Below are 27,770 nucleotides of genomic sequence, written 5' to 3'. Positions count from 1 at the left end.
ATCTTTTCATGTGCCTGCTAGCCATCTGTATGTCTTCTTTGGAGAAATGTCTGTTAAGGTCTTCTGCCTATTTTTTGATTAGGTTGTTTGTTTTTTTTGTTGTTGAGTATATGAGCTGTTGTATATTTTGGAGATTAAGCCCTTGATGATTGCATCATTCGCAAATATTTTCTCCCATTCTGTAGGTTGTCTTTTTTTGTGTGTGTGCCAAAGCTTGTAAGTTTGATTAAGTCCCATTTGTTTATTTTTGTTTTTATTTCTATCGCCTTGCAAGACTGATCTAAGAAAACATTTATGTCAGAGAAGGTTTTGCTTATGCTCTTGTCTAGAAGTTTTATGGTGTCATGTCTTATGTTTAAGTCTTTAAGGCATTTTGAGTTTATTTTTGTGCATAGTGTGAGGGTGTGTTCTAACTTCATTGATTTACGTTCACCTGTCTAACTTTCCCAGCACCACTTGCTGAAGAGACTTTCCTTTTCGCATTTTATATTCTTGCCTCCTTTGTCAAAGATTAATTGGCCATAGGTGTGTGGATTTATTTCTGGTCTCTCTGTTCTGTTCCATTGTTCCATATGTCTGTTTTTATACCAGTACCACACTGTTTTGATTACTGTAGCTTTGTAGTATAGTCTGAAGTCTGGGAGAGGTATGCCTCCTGCTTTTTTTTTTCTTTCCCCCTCTGGATTGCTTCGGCAATTCTGGGTCTTTTATGGTTCCATACAAATTTTTGGATTATTTGTCTAGTTCTGTGAAAAACGTCATTGGTGTTTTGATAGGGATTGCATTAAATCTGTAGATTACTTTGGGTAGTATGGCCATTTTAACAATAGTTATTCTTCCAGTCCAAGAACATAGGATATCTTCCATTTCTTTGAATCCTCTTTAATTTCCTTTATTATGTTTTATAGTTCTCAGTGTATAAGTTTTATAGTTCTTAGTGTATAAGTCTTTCACCTCCTTGGTCAAATTTATTCCTAGGTATTTTTTTTTTGGTGTGATTTTAAAAGGTATTGTTTTTTATTTTACATTCCCTTTCTGATATTTCATTGTTAGTGTAAAGAAATACAACCAATTTCTGAGTCATAATGTTGTATCCTGCTACTTTTCTGAATTCATTTATTAGATCTAGTAGTTTTTGTGTGGAGTCTTTAGGGTTTTCTGTATATAGTATCATGTCATCTGCATATAGTGACAATTTTACCTCTTCCCTTCAAATTTGGATACTTATTGTTTCATTTTCTTGTCTGATTGCTGTGGCTAGGACTTCCATTACTGTGCTGAATAGAAGTGGTGAGAGTGGGCGTCCTGGTTGCAGATTTTAGCAGGAAGACTATCAGCTTTTCACTGTTGAGTATTATATTGGCTGTGGGTTTGTCATAAATAGCTTTTATTATGTTGAGATATGTTCCTTGTATACCCACTTTGGTAAGAGTTTTGTTTATTTTTAAATTAATTAATTTATTTATTTTTGGCTGTGTTGGGTCTTTGTTGCTGTGCACGGGCTTTCTCTAGTTGCGGCAAGCGGGGAGTATTCTTCGTTGCAGTGCGTGGGCTTCGCATTGTGGTGGCTTCTCTCGTTGTGGAGCATGGGCTCTAGGCACGCAGGCTTCAGTAGTTGTGGCACACGGGCTCAGTGGTTGTGGCTCACAGGCTCTAGAGCACAGACTCAGTAGTTGTGGTGCATGGGCTTAGCTGCTCTGCGGCATGTGGGATCTTCCCGGACCAGGGATCGAACCCGTGTCCCCTTCATTGGCAGGCAGATTCTCAACGACTGCACCACCAGGGAAGCCCCTGGTAAGAGTTTTTATCATGAATGGCTGTTGAATTTTGTCAAATGCTGTTTCCTCATCTATTGAGATGATCATGTGGTTTTTGATTTTTTTTTTGTTGCTGTTAATGTGTATTACACTGATTGATTTGCATATGTTGAACCATCCTTGTGAACTTGGGATGAATCCCACTTGGTCGTGGTGTATGATTTTTTGTGTGTGTTGTTGAATTCGGTTTGCTAATACTTTGTTGGGGATTTTTTTCTTTTTTGGTGATAGCTTTGTCTGGTTTTGGTATCAGGGTGACGGTGGCTTCATCACAAGTCTTTGGGAGTGTTCCCTCCTCTTAAATCTTTTTGAAGAGTTTGAGAAGAATCGGTATAAATTCTTCTTTGTATGTTTGGTAGAATTTGCCTGTGAAGCCATCTGGTCCTGGACTTTCCTTTGTAGTGAGGTTTTTTTTTTATTATTACAGATTCTATTTCAGTCCTAGTGATTGGTCTGTTCAGATGATCTGTTTCTTCTTGCTTAAATTTTTATGGGCTGTATGTTTCTAGAAAGTCATCCATTTCTTCTAGGTTGTCAAATTTGTCGGCATATAATTGTTCATAGTATTCTCTTATGAGTTTTTTGTATTTCTGCAGTATTAGTCAAGATTTCTTCTTTTTCATTTGTTATTTTGTTTATTTGGGTTCTCTCTCTTTTCTTCTTGGTGAGCCTGGCCAGAGGTTTGGTAATTTTGTTTACCCATTCAAAGAACCAGCTCTTGGTTTTATTGATTTTTTAATCTATATTTTATTTATTTCCTCCCTGATCTTTATTATTTCCTTCTTTCTGCTGACTTTACGTTTTGTTTGTTCTTCTTTTTCTCATTCTTTTGGGTGGTAGGTTAGGTTGTTTATTTTAGATTTTTCTTGTTTTTTGAGGAAGGCCTGTATCTCTATGAATTTCCCTCTAATAACTGCTTTTGCTGCATCCCACAGATTTTATGTGGCTGTGTTTTTATTGTCATTTGTCTCAAGGTATTTTAATTTCCTTTTTGATTTCCTCGTTGATCCATTGGTTTTTTTAGTAGCATGTTGTTTAGTCTCCATGTAATCAATTTTTTCTCATTTCTTTTCCTGTGGTTGATTTCTTTCTTTTTTGTTGTTTTTTTGAGGTTAATTTGTGGCCTGCAAACTGTTCTGATCTAAAAAATACATTTTACATTACAATCCAACAAACACACATACATATATAATATGTATATTTAAAAGTGAAACAAATGTTTTGCCTAAAAGGTCTACCCTGAGTGTTAATTTTTTTTGAGCCTTTTTTTTTTTTTTTTTTTTTTTTTGGGTTCGCGGGCCTCTCACTGTTGTGGCCTCTCCCATTGCGGAGCACAGGCTCCGGACGCGCAGGCTCAGCAGCCATGGCTCATGGGCCTAGCTGCTCTGAGGCATGTGGGATCTTCCCAGACTGGGGCACGAACCCGTGTCCCCTGTATCGGCAGGCGGACTGTCAACCACTGCGCCACCAGGGAAGCCCTGAGACTTTTTTTAAAGCAGTTTTGGTTTACAACAAAATTGACAGGAAGGTACAGAAATTCCCCATATACCCACTCCCCTCACATGCATAGCCATTATCAGCAGAGTGGTACTTTTAAAAAAAAAAAAAAAGGGGATGAACTGCATTGACACATCATACCCACCAAAGTCCACAGTTCACCTTAGGGTTCACTTAATGAAGTGAATAGTGTTGCACATTCTATTTTGGACAAAAAATATAATGACATGTATCCATCATTATAATGTCATTCAAAGTATTTTCACTGCTCATAAAAACTTATACGCTTTGTGTATTCATCTCCCCTTTCTCCCAAACTCCTGGCAACCGTTGATCTTTTTATTGTCTCCATAGTTTTGCCTTTTCCAGAATGGCATATAGTTGGAATCTATCGTTCTTTTTTCTTTCTCCTTGAAAAGAGAGGTTCAAAGCCTTTATGTTTATAAGACCACTCATGACCTGCCCATACATGAACCATGGCTCTAGGTGGCAAACTCCCCCACTAAATACTGTAGCTTTTCTTCCAGTATTGAGCTGTGTCCCACTGGTCCTGCCCAGCAGCCACATGGAGGTGCAGGGGAACACATGTTTGGTATTTGTTCATAGGAAGGCCACAAGTTTTGTGCCCCTTGTTGCAGTGAAACCTGTGGTTGATTTCTAGTTTCATGCCATTGTGGTCAGAGAAGAGTCTTGAAATAATTTCTTTCATGTTTTTCTTTTTTTTTTAAGGGTGAGAGGCTTGTCTTTTTTTTTTTTTTAATATACATTTATTTATTTATTTATTTGGTTGGTTGTGTCGGGTCCTGGTTGCAACAGGCGGACTCCTTAGTTGTGGCTCACCAGCTCCTTAGTTGCGGCACATGGGCTCCTTAGTTGTAGCATGCAAACTCTTAGTTGCGCCATGCATGTGGCATCTAGTTCCTGGACCAGGGATCGAACCCAGGCCCTCTGCATTGGGAGCGTGGAGTCTTAACCACTGTGCCACCAGGGAAGTCCCTTGAAATAATTTTTATAGTCTTAAATCTGTTGAGGTTACTTTTGTGCCTTAGTATGTGGTCAGTCCATATGTACTTGAAAAGAATGTGTTCTGTTTTTTGTTTGTTTTTGGATGTAATGTCCTGAAAATATCAATTAGGTCTATATGTTCTGTTGTATCATTTAGGACTTCTGTTGCTTTATTGATTTTCTGTCTAGAAGATCTGTCCATTGATGTGAGTGGGGTGTTAAAGTCTCCTACTGTTATTGAATTCCTGTCAATTTCTTCTTTTATGTTTGTTAGTATTTGTTTTATGTATTTGTGTGCTCCTATATTAGGTGCATATACGTTGACGAGTGTAAAATCCTCTTCTTGTGTTGATCCTTTTATCATCATGGAGTGTCCTTCCTTATCTTTCTTTATAGCCTTTGCTTTAAAGTCTATTTTGTCTGATATGAATATTGTAACTCCTGCTTGCTTGTTATTTCCGTTTGCATGAAATATCTTTTTCCATCCCCTCACTTTTTTTTGGGGGGGGGTACGAGAGCCTCTCACTGTTGTGGCCTCTCTCGTTGTGGAGCACAGGCTCTAGGCGTGCAGGCTTCAGTAGCTGTGGCTCGCGGGCTCTAGAGCGCAGGCTCAGTAGTTGTGGCGCATGGGCTTAGTTGCTCTGTGGCATGTGGGATCTTCCCAGACCAGGGCTTGAACCCATGTCTCCTGCACTGGCAGGTGGATTCTTAACCACTGTGCCACCAGGGAAGCCTAATCCCCTCACTTTCAATGTATGTGTGTCCTTTGCCCTAAGGTGGGTCTCTTGTAGGCAGCATATTGTAGGCTTTTTTTTTTTTTTGATCCATTCTGCCACTCTATGTCTTTTGATTGAAACATTAAGTCCGTTGACATTTAAGGTAATTGTTGATACATATGTATTTATTGCCATATTAAACCTTGCTTTCCAGTTGATTCTTTGTTTCTTCTTTGTTCCTTTCTCTTTTTGTTTTTCTTTTTGTGGTTTGACGATTTCCTTTTATTTTATGCTTGTGTTCTCTTCTTTTTGGTTTTTGTGAATCTACTGTATGTTTTTGATTTGCGGTTGCCCTGTTTTTCAAGTATGTTAAACCTTTCCTATATCTGCTTGCTTTAGACTTATAGTCATATAGGCGCAAATACATTTTAAAAAAAGGAATCTGCATATTCTTACTCTCCTTCACCACCTTTTATGATTTTGATGTCTGTTTTTACATCTTCATGTTTATCCTTTTGCTGTTCCTTGTATTTATCGTCGCTTTCACAGTTTTTTTTTTTTTGGTTTCGTTTTCTCTCTTTGATCTGTATACTGGCTAATTTAAGGGATTTACTTTCCAATTATGATTTCCTCCTTCTTATATCTACTTGTTTCTTTTTTATTTAGAGAAGGTCTTTCAGTATTTCTTTTACGATAGGTTTATTATTGCTGTATTCTTTTAGTTTTTCCTTGTCTGAAAAATTCTTTATTTCTTCTTCTATTCTAAATGATTATCTGGCTGAGTAGAGTGTTCTAGCTTGCAGATTTTTCCCTTTCAAGACTTTGAATATATTTTGCCACTCACTTCTGTCCTGCAGTGTTTCTGTAGAGAAATCAGCTGGTAGCATTGTGGGGGTTCCCTTGTAATTAACTCTTTGTTTTTCTCTTGCTGCCTTTAGAATCTTCTTTTTATCTTTAACTTTGCCATTTTTATTATAATATGTCTTGGTATACGTCTGTTTGGGTTCATCTTGTTTGGGACCCTCCATGCTTCCTATATCTGGATATCTGTTTCCTCCTTTAGGTTTGGAAAGTTTTCAGTCATAATTTCTTCAAATAGATTTTCAATCCCCTATTCTCTTTCTTTTCCTTCTGGAATCCCTATTATTCATAGATTGGCATGCTTTGTATTATTCCATAGGTCTCATATTGCTTTCATTTCTTTTCATTTGCTGCCTGTTATTTTTTTTTTATTTTTTTTGCTGTGTTGGGTCTTCGTTTCTGTGTGAGGGCTTTCTCTAGTTGTGGCAAGCGGGGGCTACTCTTCCTCACGGCGCGCAGGCCTCTCGCTATCGCGGCCTCTCTTGTTGCGGAGCACAGGCTCCAGACGCACAGGCTCAGTAGTTGTGGCTCAGGGCCTAGTTGCTCTGCGGCATGTGGGATCCTCCCAGACCAGGGCTCGAACCCATGTCCCCTGCATTAGCAGGCAGATTCTCAACCACTGCGCCACCAGGGAAGCCCATGCTGTCTGCTGTTTTGATTGGGAATTTTCCATTATTCTATCTTCCAGATCACTTATTCTTTCCTCTGCATTATTTATTCTGCCATTCAGTGCCTTTAGCTCAGCTTTCATCTTGGCAAATGAGTTTTCTAGTTTTTCTTGGCTCCTCCTTATAGTTTCTAGTTCCTTTTTACAGTAATGTGCATTTCTGTCAGTAGCCTTTCTTGATTCCTTCAGTATTTTCATTAGCTCCTTTTTGAACTCAGTGTCTGTTAGACTGAAGAGGTCTGTTTCATTGTTTGTTCCTTCAGGGGAATTCTCTGGGTCTTTTAACTGGGAATGGTTCCTCTCCTTCATTTTGCTTATATTTCTCTTACTTTGTGAGTTTATGAGAAACAATTATCTACTGTGGTCACGGAGGGCTGTTTATATGCAGGAGCATCCCTGTATAGCTTGTGTAGGTTCAGTTTTTTTTTTTTGCTGTGAGGGCTGTTTTTGGTTTGGATGCTTGCTGTCTCTTTCCTCCACGTGTGCTGGTTGTTATCCCCTTGATAGGGGGTGTGCAGGTGCGTGTTCCATTCATGCTTCCAGGAAGGCAGGGACAGTGGTTGGCTCTTGGTCGCGGGACCCTTGGTGGCAGCGGTGGCGGGCTGCGTTCGCTCCTAGGGAGGGGAGGGCAGTGGTTGGCACTGGGTTGCAGTACCCTCGGTGGTGGTCATGGTTGCTCCCAGGGAGTTGGGGGCAGGAGTTGGTGCCTGGTCACGGGACGCTCTGTGGCAGTGGCGGTCTGTGCCTGCCTCTGGGGTCTGAGATGGCAGTGCGGTGGCTCACACCAGCCCCTGGAGCTCATGTAGGTGGTGCCCTGCTGCCTGAGGGAGCTCATGGAGAAAGAACCTCCTATGGTGGCCTGCCCTTTGAGTGCCCCCAACAGTTGTGCCCTGCCTCTCTGGTGGGCCCAGGCCTGCTCCCATACTCCGCTGGTCGTGTCTTAGCACACCCTAGCCCCCTCAGGCTGTCTCCATGCAGCCAGCCCCAGTCCTCTCCTCCAGATTTGACCTCCGAAGCCTGAGCCTCTGCACCCAGCCTCTACTGCTCCAGCAGATGAGTGTCTCAGGCCAGGGAGTGCTGGGCGGCACTGACCTTCTGTGCAGGTCTCTCTCCACTTTGCCCCCTGCAAACCAGTTGCTGCGCTCTTCTCCAAGGCTCTGAAGCTCCCCCTCTGTCCCAGCTCATCTCCCCAGTGAAGGGACTTCCCAGTGTGTGGAAACCTTTCCTCTTTCACAGCTCCCTCCCAGGGGTGCAGGTCGCGTCTCGATTTTTTCTCTCTCTTTTTTTTTTCTTTTGCCCTACCCAGGTACATGGGGAGTTTCTTGCCTTTTTGGAGGTCTGAGGTCTTCTGCCAGCGTTCAGTAGATGTTCTGTGAGAACTGTTCCACATGTAGATGTATTTGTGGGAGAAGGTGAGCTCCACATCCTACTCCTCCACCATCTTGATCCAATCTCCCATAATTTCTTTAAATACATTTTCCATCCCCTTCTCTTTCTTTTCTCCTTCCAGAACCTCTATTCTGTGTAGGTTGGCATGCTTTATATCATCCCATAGATCTCGTATGTTGCTTTCAGTTTTTTCCATTTGTCTTTCTGTCTGCTTTTCTATTGGGTGATTTCCATTATTCTGTTTTCCAGATCACTTATTTATTCTTCTGTGTCTTTAGTCTGCCCTCCATTGTTTCTAGATTGGTTTTTCTCAGCAACTGAATTGTCTCCTTTTGAGTGGTTCATCTTTATAGTTTCTAGTTCCTTGTTACAGTGACCTTGCTATATATTTCTATTGCTAATCCTTCTTGATTCCTTTGTCTTTTTTATTATCTCCTTTTTGAACTTGGGGTCTAGTAGACATTATTTGTTCTTTCAGGAGATTTCTGTCACTGTTTAATTGGTAGTAGTTCCTCTGCTTTTTCATTTTACTTAACTTTCTTTGTCTCTATGAATTTAGGAGAAACATCTACTGTGGTTTTGAAGGGCTGTTTTTATGTGGGAGCATCTGTGTGTAGACAGTTTGTGTCCAATGTTTTTGGTGTGAGGGCTGGTTTTGGTATGGATGTCAGCCACATCTTTCCTCAGAGTGTGCTGGGTGGTATACCCTTGATAGGGTACAAACACAGATAGGGGCTGTGTTTGGTGTTGTAGTGTCTTGAGCTTGTGCTGGCTGTGAGGCCGGGCTTTCTGTTTGCTCCATCATTGTCACTACCCTGTCGAGGGCAGGGTCTGCTCCCTGGATGTTGGAGTAGAAGCTCTGAGGGTCAGGTTTGATCAGGCTCCATTGTCCTTGAGGGCATGTCCTGCACCAGAGGAGCTCATTGCTGAAGCAGGTGAGGCCTGTGTGGTCACAGCAAACCTGTGTACCACCTGTGTAGGCATAGGCAGTTCCGCTCTGAAGCAGCCCAGGGTTGCATCCCTTTCTCTGTTGTGTTTATCCCAGATCTAGTGCAAGGCCATGGTGTGGAATAGGCTGGGGCTCGGGGCCAGGGCATTGTGGCAGCAGGAATTGAGGTGGCTGTGCTGCCACCTGAGATGTGGGCTGCCTCTGTGGTAGTCTTCTCACAGGACCTGTCTGCCCCAGATCTAGGGCTAAGCTAGAGATGGAGCCCTTGGGTGGAGTCAGAGTGCTCCTGCTGGAAAATGAAATGCTGCGTACTGCTGCCCAGGGCCTATCTGCCTGGGATTCAGCACTTAGCTGCTGCACATTCTTGTAGTGCTCCCAGTGTGCACACATACAGTGTCTGCCGCAGCTAGACCCACTGCCCTATGTGAATGTTGACAGTGGTATCTGCCGCTCTGCCTGGATCACACCCTAAGTGTGTGTCTGCATAGCTAGACCAAATCTTTGCCCAGATCTCACGCCAGGCTGTGGCGTGGAGTGAGCAGGGCTTAGGTGTTTGCCCCTTCAGGTTGGGAAATGCAGCAAGGCAGCAGCCGCCAGTGCAAGGCTCTCTCCGCCCTGATTGTTAGCAAGCCAGAACGTGCACACTCTTCACAAGTAGAGACTAGGCTACTCCAGCCCTTCTGTCTGCCTCAGTGGATTCCCAGCAGGCAAGGGGGCTTGTCTTCTTTTGCAAGACCCCAGACCTGGGATGCCCAGATTGTGAGTTGATTTGCTTCCTCCCCAGGGCAAGGGTCCACTGGTGTGGACTTTCTCTTCCTTTCAGATCCTTCCCAGGGGTGCAGATCCCTACCTGATGCCTTCCCTCCACCCTGTGCCCCCTGCCTTTTTTTTTTTTGTCCTACCCAGTTACATGGAGAGATTTTTCTTGCAGCTTCGGTTGTTTAGGAGTTCTGCCAGTTTCTAGTTCGTTTTCTGTGAGAATTTTTCCTCATGTAGACGTATTTTTGATGTGTTCATGGGGGGAGGTGAGCTCCACGTCCTCCTACTCCGCCATCTTGATCCCCTTCTTCCTACATTGGTTGATGTTTGAATGTTAAACCAACCTTCCACCCTTCAGATAAGTCCCTCTTGAGTTGTCATGTACTGTATTTTTAACATGTTGTTGGATCCTATTTGCTAAAATTTTGTTAAAATTTTTTACCTCTGTGTTTGTGAGGGATGTTGTTCTGTGGTTTACTCTTCTTGTGATATTTTTGTCTGGTTTAGGTATCAAGGTACTGCTGGCCTTATAGAATGAGTTGAAATGTGTTTTCTCCTCTTCAGTTTTTTTGGAAAAGTTTATGTGGAATTTGTATTGTTTTTCTTAAATGTTTGGTAGAATTATTCACCATTGAGGCCAGCTGGGGCTGCATGTTTCTTTTGTGGAAGGGTTTTAACTGCAAATTCTATTTCTCTAATATATATATAGAACTGTTCAGGTTTTCTATTCCTTCTTGAGTAAGCTTTGGTGTAGTTTTTACCTTTCAAAGATTTTGTCCATTTCACCTAAGTTCCAGAACTTTTGGCATAAAGTTGTAATACCCTCTTACTATCACTTTAATATCTGTAAAATCTGTAGTGATATCTCCTCTCTTTATTCTTGATTTGGGTAATTTTATTTGTTTGGTTTTCTGTTTTTGTTTTTACTATGTGAAAGTAGTTGCCACGTCTAATAAAAATCACAATGATTGTGTAGTGCCTATTGCAATATATATATTCTTTGAATTTTTTTACTGACATTAATACCAATTTTTAAAGAGTAAAGATGAGTAAATTTCTCTGATATTGGTAATTTTTGTCTTTTTTTTCCTGGTCAGCCTAGCTAGGGGTTTATTAATTTTATTGATATTCTCAAAGAACCAGCTTTGGATGTCATTGATTTTTTTCATTGTTTTGATGTTTTCTACTTCATTGATTTCTTCTCTGGTCTTTATTACTTCCTTTATTTTGGGTTTCATTTGGTCTTCTTTTTTCTAGTTTCTTAATGTGGAAGCTCCTTCTTGTAACATATATATATATATTTTTTAAAATTGATTAATTATTTTTGGCTGCATTGGGTCTTCATTGCTGCGCACAGGCTTTTCTCTAGTTGCGGCGAGTGGGGGCTACTCTTCATTGCAGTGCGTGGGCTTCTCATTGCGGTGGCTTCTCTTGTGGAGCACAAGCTCTAGGTGCACAGGCTTCAGTAGTTGTGGTGTGTGGGCTCAGTAGTTGTGGCTTGCAGGCTCTAGAGCACAGGCTCAGTAGTTGTACATGGGCTTAGTTGCTCCACAGCATGTGGGATCTTCCCGGACCGGGGCGCGAACCCGTGTCCCCTGCATCAGCAGGCGGATTCTTAGCCACTGCGCCACCAGGGAAGCCCATAGTTGGAGTATTTTTTATGATTACATTTTATATCTTTTTTTTGGCCTAGTAGCTATAACTCATTATTTTGTAATCTTAGTGGTTATTTTTGAGTTTATATTTTAGATTTTAAAGTTATTATAGTCTATCCTAAAATTATATTACATCTTACTTCCATTTTCCGTTGCTCAGCCTTCATGCTGTTATTGCCATACACTTTAAAATTCCAAATATGGTATGAAATCCACACTGGATTGTTAGTATTTTTGTTTTAACAGTCAATTATTTTTAAAGAGATTTAAATAATTAAAAAATTGGCTCTCTATACTCAAGTGGTTACTATTTCCAGTATCCTTCATTTCTTTGTGTAGACACAAATTTTCATCTTATGTCATTTTTTTTTTCTGCTTGGAGAATGTTCTTTAAGATTTATTGCACTGCATATCTGATGAATTTTTTCAGCACTTATGCCTGAAAACGTCTTTATTTTCCCTTCAGTTTTGAAAAATATTTTTGCTGAATATAGAATTCTGTGTTGACAGTTTTTTGTTTTCAGGATTTTAAAGATGCTACTCCTCTGTTTTCTTGCTTTTTTGTTATCAGTGAGAAATCTTCTATCACCCTTATTTTATTCCTCTGTATTAGGCATATCTTTTTTCTCTGGGTGCTTTTAATGTTTTTTCTGTCACTGGTTTTGACTAATTTGGTTAAGCTATGCCTTGGTGGATTTTCCTTCATGTTTCTTGTGCTTGGAGTTTTTTGTTTCTTGGACTTGTAGGTTTATAATTGTCATAAAACTTTTGACCTTTATTTCTTCAGATTTTTCCCCCCGCCCCACTCTCCCATTCTTTAGGGACTCCACTTACACGTTCATTAGCTTGTTTGAAGCTGTCCCACAGTTCTTTCATGCTCTCTTCTTTTCTTCTTGTTTTCTTTCCATGTTTCATTTTGGATACTTTCTCCTGCTGTGTCTTTAAGTTCACTGATCTTTTCTTCCACAATGTCTCATCTGCTGTTAATCCCATCCAGTAAATTTTCATCTCAGCCATTGTGGTTTTCATATTTAAAAGTTTAATTTGTATCTTTGCATATCTTTCATATTTCTATATAACGTGTTTAATAAACATAACATGTTTAATAAACATGAGATGTTTAATGTAACATCTTCACTCCAGCTTCATAGAACTGTATTCTACAGAACATAGTTATGATAACTTTTAATGCCTTTGTCTGCTATTTCTAGTATCTGTGTCAGTTCTGGGTCAGCTTTGATAGATTGAATTTCCTCCTCATTATGGATATATTTTCCCCTCTTCTTTGAATGGATGGTAATTTTTTGTTCAGTGCGAGACATTGTGAATGTTACTTTGGGTGCAGAATATTTTTTTTTTTTTTTTTTTTTTTTGCGGTACGTGGGCCTCTCACTGTTGTGGCCTCTCCCGTTGCAGAGCACAGGCTCCGGACACGCAGGCTCAGCGGCCATGGCTCACGGGCCCAGCCGCTCCGCGGCATGTGGGATCTTCCCGGACCAGGGCACGAACCCGTGTCTCCTGCATCAGCAGGCGGACTCTCAACCACTGCGCCACCAGGGAAGCCCGGTGCAGAATATTTTTGTATTCCTATAAATATACTTGAGTTTTGTTCTGAGATGCAGTTGAGTTACTTGGACATAGTTCCTTTGAGTTTTTTTTTTTTTAATTTGTTAGGTTGGACCAAAGCAGTGGTTAGTCTAGGGATAACTGTACTCCACTCCTGAAGCAAGACGCTTCTCAGTACTCTACCCAGTGCCCCACAAATTATGACATTTTTCACTGTTGTCTGGTGGGAATGGGTACTTACTATTCATGGCCCCTGGTGAGCTCTGGCTGTTGTCCCCTCTAATGCTGCTTGTTGAGTCTTTCCCTGGCTTTGGGTAATTTCCTCACATGCGCACTCTGACTAGTACTCTACTGAATTTCTGAGGGGAACGTTCTGCAGATCTCTGACGTTTTCTCCATTCTTGTACTCTTCTCTGATACCTCTGATTGCCTTGCTCAGACATTTGGCTCCATATCCTCAGCTCAGGGAGTCTACCAGGCTCCAGCTGAGTTCCCTTTCCCTGTACCATAGCAGAGTGGAAGTAACAGGTAAGAGTGACATCTGGTTTGAGGCCAGGTTTTGGAGACTTAGGGGTATGCATGGAAGCATCAGGATTCAATCCTATAAGACCCTGCAGAAGCCATATTTCAGGGAAATGCAGATGACCTGAGCCAGTCCCTGCTGAATATGTTAAGGAATAAGTGGCGAGTAAGGGATGTTTAATTTTCTGCTTCTGGCCTTGCTGCCAACCCACAAATCATTGAGGACATCACCCTTCATGGCTCAGTGTCCTCATCAGTAAATGATGGTTCTTGATATTGATCAATTACTGACCCTATCAGTGGCCAGAGATGGTTTCTCCAGAAGGGCCCTGGGGTAACTAAGTGACAGCATGGCACAAGACTCAAGCCCCCTTGCTGCCAGCTGATTTTTCTACAGAGGAGAAAGAACAGGGAGCCAGACCTCTACTCTCAGATGACCGCCAAAATCTGAATGAAGAAGAGTTTTAAATGATATGTAGTCAGTCTAGGGCTTTGCTTCCCAAAGTGGTGTCCCCAGAGTAGCAGCACTAGTATCGCTCGGGAGCTTCTTAGAAATGCAGACTACCAAGCAGTTTGCCTGGATCTACCATCAGATTCTGCACTATGAGAAGAACCTCAGTTGTTTCATGTGCTCCTCAGAGTTTGAAGAACACTGGTAGCTATAGTCAACAATTATATATTATATACTTAAAAACTTGTTAAGAGAGTAGATCTCACGTTAAGTATCCTTTCCACAATAAAATAAAATTTTGAAGAGCATTGTTCTAAATGTAAATGGTTATACATGCCCTCTAGTGGCTGCCTAACAAGTTGCAGGGAGTTTTAAAATGTTTTCTCATTTTAGGACCTTTGCACAGAACTGCCGAAACATTGAACATTTAAACCTCAATGGGTGCACAAAAATCACTGACAGGTAAGTAGTGGAAATTACTTTGGTGACTGGTTGGCCGTGGGGAGAGTGAGGGGAGAGAAAGGTGGTTGAAAATACCTTTAGTGCATCTGGTTTTTTTCAGCACGTGTTACAGCCTTAGCAGATTCTGTTCCAAGCTGAAACATCTGGATCTGACTTCCTGTGTGTCCATTACAAACAGCTCCTTAAAGGGGATCAGGTAAGAGTACCTGTTGTTAGTGGTCATGAGAAATACCCAAAGCTCTGAGCATTTTGGTGTGTCTGAAACCTTTCTCACGGTCCCATTGGAGCAGGAAGTGGGCGACTCGGGTCACAGAGGTCTCTCTCCCCTGAACTGCTTGTGGGCTACTAAGCTCAGAGTTGGTCCTAAACTCTCTGTGGGATGGACTGCACACGTGTGGTTTTATTTCCTGTTCTCCAGTGAGGGCTGTCGGCACCTGGAGTACCTGAACCTGTCGTGGTGTGATCAGATCACGAAGGATGGCATCGAGGCCCTGGTGCGGGGTTGTCGGGGCCTGAGAGCCCTGCTGCTGAGGGGCTGCACGCAGGTACCGGGACTCCTCACGGCCTGGCTTGTCTAACGTGTATCTAATGTTAGGTGTGTGCACGTGATTATGGAACCTGTGCCCCACTGCCCCTCACCTGGTTCCATCTCTCTTTTGTTTTCTCCATTCACTCAGCTAGAAGATGAAGCTCTGAAACACATTCAGAATTACTGCCATGAGCTTGTGAGTCTCAACCTACAGTCCTGCTCAGTAAGTAACGTGCCTTTTCCGTGAGCTCCCTCCTGTTCCTGTTCCCTCCGTCAGGAACCTGCTGGGGCCCTGCTGGGAAGCAGCCCAGGCAGGTGGGAGGATTGCCACACCCTTATTTCACATCCTGTGTCCTTATGTGATCTCCCAGTTTCCCACAAGATGGAAGAACAGCAACCTAAACAAAAAGGCCAATACAAAGCCATGGGCATTTCCCCTAAAAACAGCATAGATCAGGGTCTTGGTTTATTTTAAGACATCAGGAATGCTGTGAACTAGTCACTAACCTAAACAGTTCCTGGTAAGGTCTCAGTGTCTTGTCTTTACTTATAAACTGGGGGTGATGACACCTCTCATGGTGTCTCAGTGGATAAAATGAAATAACAGTTATGAAAGTGCTTTGAAATATAAAGGGCATATTCAAGAGCAAGGTGTGATTTTCATCAGTGCATTATTAGCCTGTGAAGGATGAGTTTTCTTCACTGCCATTGTAAATATTGATAATTGAAGAGGGTGCTTGCTATGGCCAACTGGGTTTCTCAAGGGAGAATGTCAATTTTGAGAAAAGTAAGAGAAATCCCTTGTATTCGGCATTTAGTAAATGAATCATAAACCTAAGGTCCCTGATGGTGGGAGATAAAGCAGAAACTATCTTCTGGGCAAATATTGACCTTATGGGGCTGCACTGTTCAAAAATAGGACCTTGAATTGCATGTAGGATAGCACTGGCAGGTGGCCTAAAGTATGATATAAATGTATCTGTTTATTTCTGCATAAATTAGCATATTAAATAAAGATTAATTTGAATCTTCATGGCTAAATTCATAGAATTCTAAGCCATTTATTAATAATTTAGTGATTTACTTAATTTTGCTATTTTCTAAAACATTTCAGGCAATATAAAAATACACATATATGATTTATATAGTAGATATCTAAAGCATTAATATGTAGAAATTCAACCAAAAATTAATGTCACTTAAGCAAGTCTCATGAGCTGTTGTTTATTAAATCTGATTTTTAACACAAGTTTATGAATATTTCCTGAAAAAAAAAATCGAATGATTCTGGGTAGGAAAATGGAATTTAAAAATTTTACTCTCCATTAGTAATGCTTGAATATTTTAAAGCTGTTCAGAAATAACATAAATATCTGTCTTCCCTGTACTTCACCTTATTTTGATTAAATTATCAGGATAAAATGCTAGTAACTGGCAACCGAAACTAGTTGACTAACAGGAGACTCCATTTGTCTGAAGCTCCCATTTCACTGTGGCCCGTGCCTTCTGATTTTCCTTTCTGCTTTGATTCTCCCCAGCGCATTACGGATGAAGGCGTGGTGCAGATTTGCAGGGGCTGCCACCGGCTGCAGGCCCTCTGCCTGTCTGGCTGTGGCAACCTCACGGATGCCTCCCTCACAGCCCTAGCCTTGAACTGCCCAAGACTTCAGTGAGTGCGCCATGCTTTCAGCTTTGCAACTCAGAGCTTGGGGCTGACTGGGAGGGCTTCCTGCAGGAGGAGAAAGGCCTGGCAGTGGGTTGAATAGGTGGTGGCGGAGGCAGTGGTTGTGTTGTTGGCTTTTGTCAGATGTATTGGGGTGGGACACTGTAATCTAGTTCATTTAAGGATGTGTGGAGAGTCCCACACTGTCCACCACCAGGGAATCTGAGCCTTAGTTTCCTGGTGGACTTCACTCATGTGCCCACCTGATTTGCCTCGCCCTGATATTATTTTTTTAACATCTTTATTGGAGTATAATTGCTTTACAATGGTGTGTTTGTTTCTGCTTTATAACAAAGTGAATCTGCTATACATACACATATATCCCCATATCTCCTCCCTCTTGCATCTCCCTCCCACCCTCCCTACCCCACCTCTAGGTGGTCACAAAGCACTGAGCTGATCTCCCTGTGCTATGCGGCTGCTTTCCATTAGCTATCTCTGTTACATTTGGTAGTGTATATATGTCCATGCCACTCTCTCACTTCGTCCCAGGTTACCCTTCCCCCTCCCCGTGTCCTCAAGTCCACTGCGTCTTTATTCCTGTCCTGCCCCTAGGTTCTTCAGAACCTTCTTTTTTTTTTTTAGATTCCATATATATGTGTTAGCATATGATATTTGTTTTTCTCTTTCTGACTTACTTCACTCTGTATGACAGTCTCTAAGTCCATCCACCTCACTACAAATAACTCAGTTTTGTTTCTTTTTATGGCTGAGTAATATTCCATTGTATATATGTGCCACATCTTCTTTATCCATTCATCTGTTGATGGACACTTAGGTTGCTTCCATGTCCTGGCTATTGTAAATAGAGCTGCAATGAACATGGTGGTGGTACATGACTCTTTTTGAATTATGGTTTTCTTAGGGTATATGCCCAGTGGTGGGATTGCTGGGTCGTATGGTAGTTCTATTTTTAGTTTAGTTTTTTTTTTTTTTAATTTTTGGCTGCATTAGGTCTTTGTTGCTGCGCGTGGGCTTTCTCTAGCTGTGGTGAGTGGGGACTACTCTTCATTGTGGTGTGTGGGCTTCTCATTGCTGTGGCTTCTCGTGTTGCAGAGCATGGGCTCTAGGTGCACAGGCTTCAGTAGTTGTGGCTTTTAGGTTCTAGAGCGCAGGCTCAGTAGTTGTGGTGCGTGTGCTTAGTTGCTCTGCGGCATGTGGGATCCTCCCGGACCAGGGCTCAAACCCGTGTCCCCTGCATTGGCAGGCTGATTCTTAACAACTGTGCCACCAGGGAAGCCCTATTTTTAGTTTTTTAAGGAACCTCCATACTGTTCTCCATAGTGGCTGTATCAGTTTACATTCCCACCAACAGTGCGAGAGGGTTCCCTTTTCTCCACACCCTCTCCAGCATTTATTGTTTGTAGATTTTTGTTGATGGCCATTCTGACTGCTGTGAGGTGATACCTGATTGTAGTTCTGATTTGCATTTCTCTAATGATTAGTGATGTTGAGCATCCTTTCATGTGTTTGTTGGCAATCTGTATATCTTCTTTGGAGAAATGTCCGTTTAGGTCTTCTGCCCGTTTTTGGATTGGGTGGTTTGTTTTTTTGATATTGAGCTGCATGAGCTGCTTGTAAATTTTGAAGATTAATCCTTTGTCAGCTGCTTCTTTTGCAAATATTTTCTCCCATTCTGAGGGTTGTCTTTTCATCTTATGGTTTCCTTTGCTGTGCAAAAGCTTTTAAGTTTCATTAGGTCCCATTTGTTTATTTTTTATAAATTTATTTTATTTATTATTTTTGGTTGCGTTGGGTCTTCGTTGCTGCATGCGGGCTTTCTCTAGTTGCGGCGAGCAGGGGCTACTCTTCGTTGCAGTGCGCGGGCTTCTCATTGCAGTGCCTTCTCTTGTTGCGGGGCACAGGCTCCAGGTGCGTGGGCTTCAGTTGTTGTGGCTCGTGGGCTCTAGAGCACAGGCTCAGTAGTTGTGGTGCACAGGCTTAGTTGCTCTGTGGCATGTGGGATCTCCCCGGACCAGGGCTCAAACCCATGTCCCCTGCATTGGCAGGTGGATTCTTAACCACTGTGCCACCAGGGAATCCCCCATTTGTTTATTTTTGTTTTTATTTCCATTTCTCTAGGATGTGGGTCAAAAAGGATCTTGCTGTGATTTATGTCATACAGTGTTCTGCCTATGTTTTCCTCTAAGAGTTTTATAGTGTCTGACCTTACATTTAGGTCTCTAATCCATTTTGAATTTATTTTTGTGTATGGTGTTAGGGAGTGTTCTAATTTCATTCTTTTACATGTAGCTGTCCGGTTTTCCCAGCACCACTTATTGAAGAGGCTGTCTTTTCTCCATTGTATATTCTTGCCTCCTTTATATAAAAATAAGGTGACCATATGTGTGTGGGTTTATCTCTGGGCTTTCTATCCTGTTCCACTGATCTATATTTCAGTTTTTGTGCCAGTACCATACTATCTTGATTACTGTAGCTTTGTAGTATAGTCGGAAGTCAGGGAGCCTGATTCCTCCAGCTCCGTTTTTCTTTCTCAAGACTGCTTTGGCTATTCGTTGCCCTGATATTACCTTGACATATGAGCAGACTGATAGCCTCACGTCCAAATGGCACCAGGTTCTCCTCTAAACCAGCTGCTAAATGGACAGAAGGAGGAAAAATCAAAGCCACCTTATTTATCATTGTTCCCTAGCAAGAAGAAAAGTTTTGTTTTAATAAATAATGATTTATTTTCTGATTCTCCATGTAATACTGTGAATATGAAAACTTTAATAATGGCACCAAAATACTAATCATGCTTAACATCAGTTGAACTCATATGTGTTCCAGGCTCTTTGTTAGCACTTTCACAAGCATTGTCTCACGTAGTCCTCACTGCATTGCTAGGAGGTAGGTACTGTATTCTCACTTGTTTTGCAGAGGAGAAACTGAGACTCAGTGAAAAGCACATAATTTATCCTGGGTCACATGATAAGTAAGAAGTAAAACTAGAATTTGAACTTGTAGAGTTTGATTTTAGAACCAGCAACCTTAACCCCTACAAAAGAGGCAGAAGAAAGATACTTGTTTTGTTACTCTTTACTTATCGGTGAAACTGATCCATTTTTCATACTTACAGCAGTTACATATCTTTTTTTTTTTTTTTTTTGGCTGCACCACACGGCATGCAGGATCTTAGTTCCCTGGCCAGGGATCAAACCCATGACCCCTGCAGTGGAAGCATGGAGTCCTAACCACTGGACTGCCAAAGAGTAACCCCCCCTGCCCCCGCCCTTTTTTCTGGTTATATACCTTCTAAGGATTGTCTTATTTTGCCTTTTCCCCATTTTTCTTACTGTTAAATTAGGGAAGATTCGCGAGAATTTTGATACTTCTGCATGGTAGAAGGAATATAGGTGGTCAAAACTGGTCAGAAAGGAGGTCAAAATTATTGCTATAAGGGAGTAATTTAATTTAAAAATGTTATTTAAGCATCCATCCCTGTTAAGCATGGATGTTTTCATTGACTGTAAATTTTTAAAATTTCCTTTAGGGTGACTAGGAATTTCAATAAATGCAGTATATCAAGATGATTTTGTTGAGTGAAAGTACATTTTAATTGTTTAGAAGTCAACACATATTAGAATAATATCTAAAAACAACAGCAACCATGTGCTGGTATTGTGGGAAGATTCCTGGATTTACTGACCAAGTTTGGGATGGGACTTTGGGCAGGTCACATTCCTCCCTGAGCCTCATTTTTGTGTCACAGAGTGGAATAAACTCAAGAGCATTGTAAAGTATGCTTTTCTGTTGTTAACCAGTCGCCACTTTGTCTTCTGTGCACTCCTTATTCCAGGATCTTGGAGGCTGCCCGATGTTCCCATTTGACTGATGCAGGCTTTACACTTTTAGCTCGGGTAAGACAGAGGTTTTACAAAATCAAACCAAACTCTAATTCACCTCCCTCAGTCAAAGTGAATTGGAGTGGTCTTGGAGTGCGCAAAAAACTACCTTCAGAAATGACAGGCACCAAGTAGAATAGAGTCCTTGGGGGATGTGTTCTGCATTTTCCCCAACAGGCTGGAAAGCTAGGCAGGTCCTGTACCAGGCGTGGACCTCACTCTCACTTGGTCAGGTGGGACCCCAATGAGAAGAGCCTCCTCCCTGGCAGGAGATGCCCTTCCTCACACAGACCCCGACTCAGCCTCTCCGTAGCATCCCTCAGCTGGGCTGGGCTCTGCCTCTGCCCTCTCTCCACACTGCCCTGCCAGTGCCAACCACTGTGGGCCCCTGTGGCCTGCTGCCCAGAACCCATGTCCTCCTGGGTATGCTGATACACTCTTCCTCCTACCCCAGCCCTCCACCATCCCCACCGTGGCTGAGCGCCCACCCCCACAACCTCCCAGAGCCCATTCCATGGCTAAAGTCTCTGTGCTGATACCTGTGAGCCACTGGAAAGGTGCAGACAACTGCCTTTCCAGGACGAGAGAAGGAAGTGCAGCCCTAATGCCCGTTTCCAGAGAGAATGTGCTTCAAAGGGCACCTGCTCAAAAGTGCTGGCTCACTGGGTCACTTTCGGAACGGGGTGTCTTATGGACTCTTATGGACTTTTTCAGAATTGTCATGACCTGGAGAAGATGGATCTCGAAGAATGCATCTTGGTGAGTGGACTCCTGACAGCTCTGCAGGGCGCCCCTCAGCCACTGACAGGCGTAACCAGAGACGCCAACTGGCCATTGTCCGGACCCTCCTTGCCCCAGCATAGGTGTCAGGGCTTGGGAACCTGTGAGGGCCATGGGAGGGGGATGCATAAACTTTGGGCTGTTCTCAGTCATCAGAGTTACAGCCACGTTCAGGATAGCACCATCTTTTGCCAAACATTAAAAAAAAAAAAGGACTCATTTTCACAAAACTTAAGGGAGAAATAAGCTTGCATGTCCAGTGATGAGGTGACTCTACAGAGAAGAATCTTGGGGGATCCTCTTTGTCCCTTGTCCCCCTTGGGGCACCAGAGGAAAGACCAAAGAACACCTTCACATCTCTGGGAATGAGCAGAATTGAGGTTGTTGGTGAAGAGAGGAGCTCCCAGCCCGAGTGGCTTGAGATGAGTTTTTAATTCTTTTGCACCTTTTGATTCTTGTATTCAGGAGAAGCAGGATTAGGTATTAAGTTCTGGTGTAGAAGCCACACTGACACCACGTGTTTCTCTCCAGATAACCGACAGCACACTCATCCAGCTCTCCATTCACTGTCCTAAACTGCAAGCCCTGGTGAGTCTGAGCTTCTTGTGACGTTACTTACCTCTCAGGGATGAAAGCACCCCCGTACTACAGCAAGAACCTTCCTTTCCATAGGGTGTCATCATTCTTGGTTTCAAAGGTCTGTGCGTTGGGCTCACTTGGGAGGCAGGGTATCTAAATGTCACTGCTTTCATTTTAGGGTGTGAACCTAATATAGGGACCAGCGTCCTCACTCAAATTCGTGTTCATCATGTCGGGTATAGTGAAAGCTAGCACGGTTAAAAAATGAGGCCATCCTTATATTACATTTCATATCTGCTCAAATATCTATGGGGGGGATTAGAATATACTGAAAGATCTAGAATGAGCAATGAAAAGTGTCACTGACACTCTTAGCCATGCAGACGTCGCATGCACGTTTCCCATCCGGCTGCTGGACGTGAAGCAGGGGTGGAGTCCCCATTCGGCCGCCTCCTCCCACCAGATACACTGACTCACTGAATCCCAACACAGCCCTGTGATGCGGGCACCATGGACATCCCTATTTTATCAGTGAGGAAGCTGAGGCTCAGAGCGGTTAAGAGGCTTGCCCAAATTTACACAACTGCCCAAAGGACCCAGATTTCGTGGCTTCCGTGGGGTCTGGTCTTTCCACTTCCCTGAGATACACGACAGATTTTTCTTAAGCCAGTTCTCTCTATCCCCTTTGAACTTGCTCTGTCAGCAAGGGCTAGGATTTTATAACATCATTAAAGCTCCATTTGGCCTTGAGTTACTCTCCCCACCAGTTTTCCTTATTTCCACATTCCTTCTGGATGCTTCTCCCTCAGGCACAAGTGTGCTGGGCTTTGGACAACTCTGGGACTTTTTTTTGAGTTTGGTGTCAGATTTCAGAGATAGTCAGAAACCTGTTTCCAGATTCTCTGCTGAAACTGTTTCTCTCTACACATCTGCAGATAATTTTGTCATTCTAATGTTTTTACTCCCAAATTCGTTCTGATCTGGTTTTATAATTGATAGAACCAGTTGTCTGATGTGCTTTCTCCACACCTTGTCCCCGTGTCCCTGAGATGGCCTGCTTCTCAGAGGTGTGGGGAAGGTTAGGAGCCCCGTGCTTTGTTTCCTATTTTAACCTCCCTCCTCCCTGTTGCCCAAGGGCTCTCTCCCCGACTCGGAGATACCCTGGACTTGGACTCCCACCCCTTCGTTAGTGTCATCTCTTGTGTGCACGGGACAAGGCCTTCCACCAGCTCCCTAACTCCTGCTTCCTCAGGAGTGCAGGCCCACCTCAGCGACGGGTCAGGAAATGTCTTCCAAATAGTGCTCTCCCCAGCGGGGATTCTGGTGACTGAAACCTTCTCCATCTTCCCCGATATTCATACAAGCTACTTCCAGAAAGGGGACTTAGAGTAAAAGATAAACTATAATAAAACCCAGAAGTCCAAGAAAAGAGCCTCAAATGAAAAAAAAAAAAAAAAACCTGGAGGATTATTAGCAGAAAAGCAGGGAAACAGTTGCAGTTGAAATCTAAACTTAGCTTTGGAGATGCCTAGTACACCACACAAAAAAGGGAAATGCTGTGGATTAAATCTGATTATATTCATCAAATTCACTCTACAAACACCTCTTGAGGACCACTACACGCTGGGCACTGTTCTAGGCACTGGAGAGTGAAAAGATCATCAGAAGAGACAGACTTTATCGTCACTCAGAAATTGCACAGCAGTGTGTGTCTGGATCCTTGTTAACGGATACCCCAGGGGCTTTCCCTGCTACGGACATGGTAGCAGCGCCTCTGTCAGCCCCCAGGTAGAGCCAAGGGTGAGTGGAAGCGCAGGGTTGCTGGATGTGCGTTTCTGCCGCTGCAGGTCTCACAGCACAGATGCACAGTCTTGGTGCGAGGCAGCCCGGGTGCGCCTGGGACACGCGTATAGGAGCAGCCAGTCCCCACCTCCCTGGGGGAGGGCCAGACAGTGCTTTCCAGGCTGGAGCCGGGGGTCCACCCCAGGGAGTCCTCCCCCAGCCTGGGGAGCTCAGAGGAGCCAATGCTACTGGGGCAAAGCTCCACAGATTCAGAATTTTGAAATCTGGTTTTTAGCTTTTATACTAAAGATCTGCAAGCAGGAAGAAATGAGGGAAGTGACCACTATCCCCGAGCCAGGTAACTATCACACCTCATTTGCTAAACTTCAGTTCCCAGGTTCTTCTTTACATGTGAAGGAGGCAAGTGTGCACATACCCCACCCCTTCCAGGAACTGCTCTGTGATCCTCAAGGGAGGAAGGGCCTTGTACTCTCACAAAAACCAAATCTAGAAGGCTATTTTGAAAGAGAAACTGATCATGTTTCTTTGAAAATAAGTCGAATATACAATTGCAAACAAGGGGAACTCTAGATTCAAAAGAACACAGAGGAGTTCATGAAGTTTGTTCAAAGGAGGTTAAGGATCCTCTTTGTTACTTCAGTTTTTAGTTTGTAGGATGTCATCAGCAGGTTCTATTGATAATTGGGGTTTCCTCTTCAGTACCAGAGCCAGTTTTTTTGACTTTTAAAATCATATTAATGCAGCTCATTGGTCCTAGAAGCTATCTAAGAATTTTAGCTATTAAAGAATAAAGAATTACAGCCAATAAAGACTATATTATTTTCTTGATGCCACAGAGTTTTATCTTTCACCCTGATTTATCACAGCCTTTACCAGTGAGATTTATACCTTCATATGTTTTCTTGTTACTAATTAGTGCCCTTTTCAGCTTAACAAAGTCCCTTTAACATTTCTTGTAAGGCAGGTTTAGTGATGATGAACTAGTTTAGCTCTAGCTTGGCTGGAAAACTCTCTCCTTCCATTCTTTTTTTTGTGGCCACGCTGAGCGGCTTGCAGTATCTTAGCTCCCCAACCAGGGATTGAACCTGGGCCCCAGCAGTGAAAGCGCTGAGTCCTAACCACTGGACCGCCAGGGAATTCCCATCTCTCCTTCAGTTCTGAATAACTTTGTTGGGTTTAGTATTCTTGGTTGGAATTTTTTTTCATTTCTGTCAGCACATTGAATATATTGTGCCCCTCCATTCTGGCCTGCAAAGTTTCTACTGAAAAACCTGCTGATAGTCTTACGGGGGGGTTCCCTTGTATATAACAAGTTGTTTTTCTCTTGCTGCTCTTAAGATTCTTTAACTTTTGACATTTTAATTGTAATGTGTTTTGGCGTGGGTCTCATCTTATTTGGAATTCTCTGGGCTTCCTGAATCTGGATGTCTGTTTCCTCCCCCAGGCTAGAGAAGTTTTCAGCCATTATTTTCTCTGTTAGCTTTTCTGCCTGTTTCTCTCTCTTCTCCTTCTGTTACCCTTATAATGAGAACGTTAGTCCACTTGATATTGTCCCATAAGTCTATTAGGGTATCTTCTTTACTTTTTTTCATTCTTTTTCTCTTTGCTGCTCTGATTGGGTGATTTTCACTGCCATGTCTTCAAGTCACTGATCCTTTTATCTGCTTCATCTAGTCTGTTCTTGAAACCTTCTACTTTATTTTTCAGTTCAGTTGTATTCTTCAGCTCCATGACCTCTGTTTGGTACTTTTCCCAGATAAGGGCGTAAACTCCTGTCTGGGGGGATACTAACCAGAGAGAGTGCAGAGATGGCATGTACCTGCACCTACCTTTGCTGAGAGCACATCTGTAGGCCTCTAGATGTGTACCAGACCTGAAGCCCGCCCTGTAAGCTCCAGGACAAGCCAATAGGCCTCTTTCCCAGAAAGGCTGGGGGGGTGTTTCACCCTGCTGTCTGTAAAGTGCCCTGAGGGTGGCAGCCTGCCAAGAACTCTTTCATGTTAAAGTCCCATGGGACCCAGGAACACAAGCCTTCTTTGGCCATCAGGGCCAGGTGAGCAAGGAGCATCCTGTGGGCACCTTATACAAAGACTGGGGCACCAGAAATAAAAACCAGGTCACCAGGCAGATGTAAAAGCTCCCCTCTGGGAGGGAGATACTGGTGCTCTGGAGCATGGCAGAGGGGAGAGCAAAGACAGCATCAGCCTCCAAGGTCTCTAGAAAGGATTACAGTCAGCCCTTAGATGTGTGTTTAATTAGAAGCCTGTGCCCCTGGCTGTAGCTGTGATGACAAGCTCATAGTCCTCTTTCCAAGAAAGTCGACTCCTGGGTGTTTTCTCTTGCTGATCCCAGGACGTGGGAGCCACTTAACAATCTCTCCATTGGTTACAGTCCCGTGGGACCCCGCAGGCCAGGAGATGGACGTGTCCCCTGGCAACAGCTGCAAAAACTGGGGCACCAGACACACGTGAAACTCCCCCGAGAAACATAGAGACAGAGAATGAGGATGGCACCCTGGCGCGAGGCAGAGGCAGGGCCGGGAGAGCATGCAGAATAGTGCTCACCGGGAAGGAAGCAGCCCAGAATTTAAAAAAGAAAATGTCGTCCAATGGCTGGAGCTCAGCAGAGGGAATGTGCAAAGATGGTCCCCACCCATCTCCAGGCCTGGGGGCACCCCAGCAGGCCCCCCCAATGTGTCACCCAGCAGGCGAGCCTCTCACACCCGGGCTGGGCTCCCCTCCATCAGCTGGGCCCTGGGGGTGGGGAGGGCCTGGGCGTGAAAGTCCTTTGGATTCCTCCTCACATTGCTGTGGTCTCTGGGTCTCGGTCTCTGGGTCTCGCGAGGTCAGCGGGTTGGTTTTTCCAGCTGGACGTTCAGGTGCCTGACGTGGGGTTAAACCCTTCGCTCCTCAGTGAGAAGCTCCAGGTTATGAGTTCCCTCCTGCCCAGGGGTCTCCACACTTGGGGCCGGGGTTCATGACAGACTGTGGCCCAGCCTCTCCTTCCGCTTCCAAGCGGGCCTTCTCTCATTTGCCCAACGTGGAGAGTCGTTCAGCCAGTTTTTATGTTTTTTTCTGGAGGAAGCTGTTCCCTGTGTAGCTGTAGATTCGCTGTTTGCGGGAAGAGGTGAGTTCAGGATCCTCACGGTGCAGACCACCCTCTGCAGTGTCGGTTCCCATCTTTACCTGGCGGGAAGGTGAGAGAAGCCGCTGCTCATGGGCCCACAGCTTTGTGCTCCATCCTCCCGCTGCTCAGTGGTTCCCAGGGACGCTGCCTGGGCTGGCTTCCCTGCTCTTCCTGGGCCGTGAGCCTTGGAATGAGAGGGTCCAGCAAACATCTGTGCTTCCCCTCATTCCAGAGCCTGTCCCACTGTGAGCTCATCACGGATGATGGGATCCTGCACCTGAGCAACAGCCCTTGCGGCCACGAGAGGCTGCGGGTGCTGGAACTGGACAACTGCCTCCTCATCACTGACGTGGCCCTGGAGCACCTGGAGAATTGTCGTGGCCTGGAGCGCCTCGAGCTGTATGACTGCCAGCAGGTCACCCGCGCGGGCATCAAGCGGATGCGGGTAAGTGTCGGGCAGCAGCCACACCTGGCAGTTTCTCAGCAAACGACAAATACACCAAGAATCAACATCCATTTTCTACGTTCTGTCCTGGGCCAATAGTTACGCAAACTATCCTCTTAGACTTCTTCTAAATTTCCTTATTAGACCCCACCCTGGAAAGAGTCAACTTCTAGAATGGGTCTGGGTGGAGGTTCCATGTGGTCTGTTGATTAGCAAACTTATTAGAAGGAAAGGGACTTAAGGCCGTTATCAGTAGGCTTGATCTTTGCTAATTTCTAGGTATAAAGTGTCTTAAAAACTGTGGCGTTCTTTCCGCATGTAGTTCACCTGCATCGTTCTTGCAAACGCTTTAAGTTTAGGCAACTTTGCACTTAGACCCCTAAGCAGTCCCAGGTGCTACAGCTGTTACATCTCTACTCGGTTTGCACACAGGGACAGTGACCACCCCTTTGTCTTTAAAAGGTGCTGTTTGGGGAGACATGCGTGTCAACAGGAGCAGCGTTATTTAGCACACACCAGAAATTCTATTGGGACTATCTGCCTAAGGGTAGAATGAACTAGATTCTATAGGAGACTGTGGGCTTTTCTAGGATTATGCCTGTAATCCCCAAACTATCTTATGAC

At 43.7% G+C, this 27,770-nt stretch overlaps 1 protein-coding gene across 2 annotated transcripts in view; it reads left to right on the top strand.

The window, feature by feature from the left end:
- FBXL2 (F-box and leucine rich repeat protein 2) overlaps positions 1–27,770 on the top strand; it is a gene marked incomplete at both ends in the record, with an annotated part of 63,602 nt that overhangs the window by 35,700 nt on the left and 132 nt on the right. The window contains 9 exons of one of the 2 annotated variants that reach the window (XM_079713719.1): positions 14,248–14,316; positions 14,417–14,512; positions 14,735–14,861; positions 14,994–15,068; positions 16,384–16,514; positions 20,368–20,428; positions 21,128–21,172; positions 21,725–21,781; positions 26,934–27,146. In XM_079713719.1, the coding sequence (XP_079569845.1) occupies positions 14,248–14,316; positions 14,417–14,512; positions 14,735–14,861; positions 14,994–15,068; positions 16,384–16,514; positions 20,368–20,428; positions 21,128–21,172; positions 21,725–21,781; positions 26,934–27,146 (874 nt within the window). Of the gene's footprint in view, positions 1–14,247; positions 14,317–14,397; positions 14,513–14,734; positions 14,862–14,993; positions 15,069–16,383; positions 16,515–20,367; positions 20,429–21,127; positions 21,173–21,724; positions 21,782–26,933; positions 27,147–27,770 lie in introns of those variants that run through there. The other variant, XM_079713720.1, reaches the window with a different exon arrangement.

The sequence above is a fragment of the Hyperoodon ampullatus genome (assembly GCF_949752795.1).
Source record: "Hyperoodon ampullatus genome assembly, chromosome: 10".
Lineage (NCBI taxonomy): Eukaryota > Metazoa > Chordata > Mammalia > Artiodactyla > Ziphiidae > Hyperoodon > Hyperoodon ampullatus.
This window is presented reverse-complemented; position numbering and strand designations above follow the sequence as displayed.